Below are 8,265 nucleotides of genomic sequence, written 5' to 3' on the forward strand. Positions count from 1 at the left end.
AGCATAAGCATATTGTGTTTCATGATAGTCCATTCCTGAGAAACTTGACCACTGGAAGCATATATTTCCTTTGTAAAAACAAAACAAAACAAACCAACAACAACAACAAAACACCCGTAACATTCATCTCCTCATTTTTTTGTTTTGTTTGTTATTTGGATAAGAGAGAAAAGAAAATACAAGGAGACAACTTAGTATTCATTGGCCTTTTATTAAGGCTGGAATATTTTCTAGTTTTCAGAGCATCAGGAGATCACCACCCTATTCGAATTTCACTTTGAAAATTAAAATGGCGAGCAGCCTACTTTTCATCTGACCTGTGAAGCCAAAACCATTGGCATGCAGTTATTTCGAGAGTATCATATTTGGGGGAAACTTTCCTTTCCTTAAGAAATAAACCTAAGAACTTAAAAAAATGTTTTGAGTGTGGAAACCACAGGGAAGTGTAGAGGAGGTAAATTCTAGTCTCTTAGGGACTTCTGCGGGGCCTAAGAATTAAACTGACCTAAGACAGAGTATCAGAAAAAAGCATACAAGTTTTATTAAAATTTTTACATGTACATGGGAGTCTTCAAAAGAGAATGAAAACCTGAAGTGACCAGAGCAGAAAGCTATTATACCTTTTAGAGACAAAGAAACACTACATTTGTGAAGAATTGACAAGAAAGGGTGTGGGGCTATGGGCAGTAAATTGTGCAGAAGTGACTGGGAAGATAAGGGTTAGTTTAACAAGGCTTGTTTGCGCCTGAGTCTCATCTCTGGAGATAAGATGCCTTCTTTCCTTATGGTTCAGAGAAAACTCGCTCACATGGGAGTTTGAGTTGCTATTTTCAGAAAGACAAAGGTGGACCAGTGTGCCCTTCTCACATCTGCTGTTTCTCAAGTGCCTTCAGCTCAAAATAGTTTCATGTCAAAGAGGCATATTTGGGGATGAGATGATCTGCTTTCCTTCAGAAGTAATATCTTGTTGAATTAGGCTTGCTTTAGGTGCAGGTAAGTATTTTCACGTTTTCTCAGTTGATATGAGGCAAAGGATTTTAACAAATTTAAATAATATCAAAATACAAGGACGAATATGACCTATATGGAATTAGGCTAAAGAAAATAGCACACATTAAGGATGGCAGTGTTGAAGAGGGATAATGCTCGTGACAGAGAACGAGAGGCCCTGCTGGACCGTCTGAGCTGCATGAAAGCAGAAATGAGGACTGTGTTCAGCCTCCTATCTTAGGATTTCTATTGTTTTCTTGAATACATTTAAAAAGAAGTTGAAATGACTTCTCAAGCCCAATGCTTCAGCCATTATTTAGCATATTCAGACATTTTTGAGCAGTGTACACTTCTTTCTCAGATCAAGGGTTAAAATCACCTGGCGTACCTTAGGAACAAACTTCATGCCTATTCCCACCCCACAGTGAGCTGAATACTTACTCAGCATTGGTATAGCTTCAAATCTCCCCAGAGAAACTAATGAACAGCCAAGGTTGAGAATCTCTGCCTGTGATCTTTTGTCTCTAGTATGGCATATATTTAACATTAGAAAAAACAAATAGACAATAGTGAAGTCTACAATAAACTTGCAGGATTTTTTTTTTTTTTTTTTTTTTTTTTTTTTGCAAAATGTATGGAAGTCCATCTGACCAGTTTGTTAGGGCAAATGACGTTCCTTTTAAATCTTTTCAATAACTCTTTAGCATCTAGTACTTTCATTTTTAGATATAGAACAAATTGTTTTCCAAGTTACCAGTTCTGGAGGTGTGAAATGAAGCCTCCAGGAAAATGCAGTTTGATTTGGCCTGTTTCTGGGAGCATGATTCACAAGTGCATCCAAGCCTCCAGTCTTCCCGAGAGCCTTCAGTACTGTGAATGACACTTAAAAGAATTTAGCATATTCATGTAGAATGTGTGACTAAATGTAGCACAGGAGATATTACGAGCTTCCTGGAGCTGTGATATGAAGCCTTCCATAGTGCACTTCTTGCAGATCAAGAAAAGAAAGGCAAAACTGATATATTTTGTGTAGACATTATTATGAGGTTATATGTGACTGAAAAGCCACTGTGTGTGTGTGTGTGTGCGTGCGTAGACAAATGCCCACCAGCTATCAATGGTATCCATAAATATAGTTTTTTGGGGAGGAATATATTTGTCAGGTTGCTCTGCTATACCAAGTTGCATAATTATTATGAAAGTGAATGGTCAGAAATTTCTTTATTCCTTTTTCTTTAAATTTCCCTTCATTTATCATATTTTATGTGTTAGTGAAGAAGTGTTACAGACCTCCTCATTGAAAAGTTTTCAAGTTATCTCTTAGCAGTAAGGTTTATTTTAAACAGCTTTATTGAGATATAATTCACATATATATTTTACCTATTTAAAGTGTACAGTTTAATAGTTTTTAACATATTCCCAGAGCTGTAAAACCATCACTGAAATCAATGTTAGAATATTTTCATCACTTCCAAATTCACCTCTTAGCTGTTATACCCAACTCCTGGCCAACCACTTGTCTACTTTTTATCTCTATAGATTTGTCTGGGATATTTCCTTTGAATGGAATTATACAATATGTGGTCTTTTGTGTCTGGCTTTTTTTCACTCAGTGTAATGTTTTCAAGGTTCGTCACTTTGTAGCATGTATCAGTATTTCATTCCTTTTTATGACTGCATAATATTCCATTGTATGCATAGAGTACATTTTATTTATCCATTTATCAGTTGATGGACATTTGGATGAATTATGTATGTGTGTGTGTGCATGTGATGAGTTATGTTTTAAATAGGCAGAAACTGTTAAAAAGTTGAAGCTCCTATATTTTGGTAGCCTGGAGAAAAACATCTGTCTTTCATCGCAGGTAGAGGTGTCACACCCAGCAATGAAGACCAGCATTCTGCTTATGTTCCTTTGGGGGTTGTCCTGTGCTCTTCCAGTAAGTATCAGGATAGGGATATAGGGGGAAACACACACACACACACACACACACACACACACACACCCTTTATACCTAAAACTTCACAATTTTCACTGGCTATGAGCCAAGGTGGCTGTGTATATCCCAGTCAAGATGAAAACAGTAGTTTCTTAGGAAGCTGCTTTCTTTAAAATATCATCCGAGTTATTCTTTATGAGCCGCCATTCATATAGCCACAAGTCTCAGTTTTCTTCCTCATAAGCAGCGGCTCTCAACGTGTCATCCCTAGACCAGCATCATCAGCATCAGTTACCACTTGGTTAGAAAGGTAAATTCTTGGGTCCTACCTCAGACCTACTGAGCCCGAGTCTAGGGATGGGGCACAGCAATGTGTTTTAGCAGGTCTCCAGGTGAGTCGGATGCTTGCTAAAATTTGACTACCATTGGTCCTAATTAAGTAAAGTGTTAATAGCTGCTGTCTTGGAAATTTTTCTGTAGGCTGACCATGTGTACTAAATTTTCTAGGTAGCCAGGTATCAACATACTGAATCTGAGAGCTCTGAAGAATGGAAGGTGAGTAGAAATATGATTTTTTGAAATATTTTTATTTTAATATATTATTAGTATAACCAAATCATCTCCACTGTAAATGTTGAAACTGTTAATGATTTAATGAACACATCAATAACTTATGACATAGGTAGTAAAAGCTATAATTTCTAGTTCACATAAGAAAATTTAGTTCATATAATGCTTCCTTTCCAACTTACTAGTATAATTTGGCAAGGAAGCATTTTTCCTTTGGCTTTATTTTCATAATGGATGTGTATCGTAGTGCCACAGGATGGTGACATGAACCAGGACTGCCCTTGGAGGATTAGGACTAGAAATGTGTCTTACCAGATGTCAGGATGTGGAAAACCTGTTGATAGCTCCTCCCTGCTCTGCTTTGTACCTTGGGTCTTCACACCCACCTCTCAGCAGCTTGGAGCCTCATGGGACTTTGGGATTTTGCCTTGCTCAAGGGGAAGGAGGAGAATAGGTGGAGATAGGGTATCAGAAGTGACTCAGGCATTTTTAGAGTTCTTAGAAGATTAAAGAAAGTGAGATAAATCAGAACTATGAGTAAATGAGTTTCAGACTTAGAATTTGTTTTTTCATTGTGTGACCTTATGTGACGAGAAAGGTTTAATGGCTTTCTCTGTTCAGTTTTGTCTACTATTGAATTTTATAAAGTAGGTGTTTTCAATGGATCATTAGTTTATATCTTATTGAACAGTTCTCACTATGTTTCTATAGGCATTAGCTGAATTCATCCTCACAGAAATCGTGTGGAGTAAGCACAGGGGTTGCTAATATTCTTAATTTATGAATTTAAGAAAATGATCTCAAACATGGGAAGTGAATTGTCCAAATTCACATGGAGTGACCAACCACTGAAATTTACCTGAGACTTTGGGGTTTCCTGGGACACATGAATTTCAGTGCTAACACTGAGATGTTAGTTTTAAGAGTTAAAACCAAAACCAAGGCACTAATTGAGACTTAAATCTGGGTCCTGAGTTCCTGCGGTGTTTTTCCTCTCTTACGTTTCCTCTGGGTCAGTGGTTGGCAAACTCATTAGTCAACAGAGCCAAATATCAACAGTACAACGATTGAAATTTCTTTTGAGAGCCAAATTTTTTAAACTTAAACTATATAGGTAGGTACATTGTTATTAACTTAATTAGGGTACTCCTAAGGCTTAGGAAGAGCCACACTCAAGGGGCCAAAGAGCTGCATGTGGCTCATGAGCCACAGTTTGCCCACCACTGCTCTAGGTTGTCTGAACACCTCGTTTCCAAGAAAGTAAAATTTTCTCTAAGTACCAGATATACAAAAATCTTCCAGGTCTTTTATATCATAAGATTTTTCTCAGGCCATCAGTCATCTCACACTCATTTTTTAGCGATTTCATCATAAAATGTCATTATTAGTCATGTAAATTCAAAATATATACCAAGAAACTTAAAAAAATACATAAAAGTATTCTAAATATTTGTGATGGCATGAATCATCTGTGAAGGTGTAACTTGTTTTCCTTCCTTTTTTACAGGGTCATTTGGCTCAGACACCAACACCACCATTGGTAACTATCTCATTTATTTGTTGTCATAAACATCTCATAAAGTAACTTTAACACTCTTCCCATCACCTCAGGCCATTTGGAAAGTTGTAAACCCAAACCACAAGCAATTTATGTACATCATATTTTTTCCTTTCCTCAGGAATTACTAAACAACTTTTTTTTTTCCTTTTAGGAGAGTAGTGAGTCATCAGAAGAAAGTAAAGTTAGCTCAGAGGAGCAGGTAATTAAACAGACCTTTCTTAACTTTTCAGACTGTTTAGGAATGGAAGGAAATGATGTTAGACTAAATTACCTGGCAACTGTTCTAAATATAATATTTTCTAACTATTGGTTATGCTGACTAAAAAGTCCCATAAAATAAGAAGGGAAAAATGAGTGGGAGAATTCAGATGTAAACATGCTGTTCATTCTATATTTGTTACTGGAGCCAGATTATAGACATTGTGGCCATAAATATCACTCTAGTTAAAAGAACACACACACACACACACACACACACACACACACACACACACAATGGACAGAGACTATGTTAGACAAGCAATAGTTCACTAGTTCATTAAAAATGCTGCTTTTACAATCAGAGCAGTTCAGATCAGGTAGAGAAAAGTGTTCTGGCTAACATGACATGGAGTGCCTGCTGGGCCTGGTGACCTCCTTCATGTCAGGACTCTGTTAAGGAGAGAATAGGAGAGCCATGAGGAAAATGGAATGAAACAGGGGCTTTAGAAATGACTTTCTCTTTAAAATAGTTGTGGTCCTGGGATTGAGAAAAGCTGACGTAGCTTAAATCTCTTTAATAAAAAAACTGTCTTTCTTCTTTTCCTCCTCTCCCTTCATTTCTCTAAGACTAAATGTCATTACTTTCTTAACTGTATCATTTCTGACCAAACTGAACCCTATGGGGCTCTGGAGATTCCAGGAATCAGGTTTTTCTCTGCAGTTTTGACCCATGTTTCATTTTATACGTGACCACAGTTGGAAGATGAATTATTAGCTGCCCGGGCAGTCACGCTATTGCAGTCTTCTAGCTGAGCCTTTCACTGGGATAATAAGATATAAACATGGTTTGAATGAGATAGATACCTTATTGCAATATTTTACTTTCATTTTAGCTAAAGGTTTTATCCTCCTGCCCTAATATATCCACCTCCACCCCCAATTGATTAGAAAAAAATTGGGGTCATTTAAAAATCATTCAGTATTTTAAAAAATTCTGTTTTAAACCAAATATTTTGATGAGTGAGCATTATAAACTAACTCTTTACAAAACATTCCCTGAGAGTTTTATTTAAGGAATCATACAATATAATTTGAGTTTCATAAATGTGATTCAATAAAGTGTTTTAAGAATTTTTTGCAGCATGAGTGAATTATGCTTATATAAAATGGGAAGACTTGAATTTTACCTCTCCTTTCTTCCTTTTGAACCTTTGGTAGAGATATTATGGAGCAGTAAAATTGACCATGGTTTAGATAAGGGATACAGGAAGGAGAAAACAGAAAGAACCTAGATGGATACTAGATAACACAAACCCTCTATATCACCCTAAAGTATTGACCATGTCTGTTAACCTCAAACTCCAGGTAAATGAAGACCCCAGTGACAGTGCCGAATCAGAGGAAGGCCTGAGCCTTGCTGATCATCCATATGCTCATAGGCCAGCAGGTGGCTTCTCTAGGAATGGAGGCAAAGAAGGAGATGATAGAGATGATGATGAAGATGACAGTGGAGATGACACCTTTGGTGATGATGACAATGGCCCAGGACCTGAAGAGACACAAGGAGGAAACTCTAGACTCAGTAGTAATGAAGACTCAGCAGATGCCACAGAGTCCAGGGAAGATAGTGCCTCTCATGGGGAAGACAGTGGCCAAGATACCACCAGTGAGAGCAGGGACCTTGACAAGGAGAGTGAGAGTAAGGAGCGCTGGGTGGGAGGTGGCAGTGAGGGAGACAGCAGCCATGGGGATGGCTCTGAGTTTGATGATGAAGGAATGCAGAGCGATGATCCAGATACCATCAGGAGTGAGAGAAGCCACTCCAGAATGAACAGCGCCAGTGTCAAATCAAAAGAATCAAGAGGAAATAGTGATGGGCAAGCCAACACTCAGGATTCAGGGGAGAGCCAATCAGTGGAGAATCCCGGTAGGAAATTTTTCAGAAAGTCCCGCATTTCTGTGGAAGATGACACAGGTGATCGTGGCAATAGCCAAGAAGAAGTCAAAAGTGACTCCACAGAAAACACCAAAGAAGCCGGCCTCAGCCAATCCAGGGAAAACAGCAAGAGTGAATCTCAAGAAGATAGTGAGGAGAATCAGGTCCAGGCAGACAGTCAAAATGAACAAGACCCCAGTAGTGAATCTAGTCAAGAGGTTGACCTGCCATCTCAAGAAACCAGTAGTGAATCTCAGGAAGAAGTATTGAGTAAGTCCAGGGGTGACAACCCAGATAATACCTCCACTCACTCGGAAGATCAGGACTCCAGTGACTCCAGTGAAGAGGACAGCCTGAGCACACCCTCCAGTTCAGAAAGCACATCCAGAGAGGAGCAAGCTGATAGTGAATCCAATGAGAGCCTCAAATTCTCAGAGGAAAGCCCAGAGTCCCCTGAGGATAACAGCTCTAGCCAGGAGGGCCTCCAGTCTCACAGTGCCTCCACCGAGAGCCAGAGCCAGGAGAGCCAGAGCCCGGAGAGCCAGTCTGAGGAAGATGATGGCAGTGATTCTCAGGACAGCAGCAAATCGCAAGAAGATAGCAACTCCACCGAGAGCAATTCAAGCAGTGAGGAAGCTGGCCAGTCCAAAAACACGGAGATAGAAAGCAGAAAACTAACAGTTGATGCTTATCACAACAAACCCGTTGGGGATCAGGACGACAACGACTGCCAAGACGGCTATTAGCATCAGCTCTCCTAAGAAGTGGCTCTCAGGTTAAGGAGTCTTGGAGTTTGGAGAGTAGGGACAGAAATAGAACTATAACTTATTGATGTTTATATCAGATGGATAACCGAAGGCCACTTCTTTCTGAAAGGAATTGCTGGACATTGTATTTGTTTCTAGGGTGTCACCAACCATAAAGGTTTAAATAAGTTGGAATGACACCAGAACACACTCAATGAAACTGGAAGCAAGGAAAGATGTGCATTATAGCTTCACAGCTGAAATAGTTCCTAATTGATGAACCTAACAAACAGTTATTGAAATTCTATTATGTACCAAGCA

General features: G+C 38.9%; 1 protein-coding gene across 2 annotated transcripts; it reads left to right on the forward strand.

The window, feature by feature from the left end:
- Positions 1 to 2,876: 2,876 nt before the first annotated feature.
- Positions 2,877 to 7,944, forward strand: DMP1 (dentin matrix acidic phosphoprotein 1). 2 transcript variants are annotated; one of them, XM_023750292.1, is made up of 5 exons: positions 2,877 to 2,934; positions 3,442 to 3,485; positions 5,008 to 5,040; positions 5,213 to 5,260; positions 6,628 to 7,944. In XM_023750292.1, exons 1-5 carry the CDS (start codon positions 2,877 to 2,879, stop codon positions 7,942 to 7,944), a joined length of 1,500 nt encoding a protein of 499 aa, XP_023606060.1. The 2 variants fall into 2 exon arrangements, with proteins under 2 accessions (XP_023606060.1, XP_023606061.1); XM_023750293.1 differs by lacking the exon at positions 5,213 to 5,260.
- The last annotated feature ends 321 nt before the right edge of the window (positions 7,945 to 8,265 follow it).

This window comes from Myotis lucifugus, unplaced genomic scaffold (genome assembly GCF_000147115.1).
Source record: "Myotis lucifugus unplaced genomic scaffold, Myoluc2.0 scaffold_12, whole genome shotgun sequence".
Lineage (NCBI taxonomy): Eukaryota > Metazoa > Chordata > Mammalia > Chiroptera > Vespertilionidae > Myotis > Myotis lucifugus.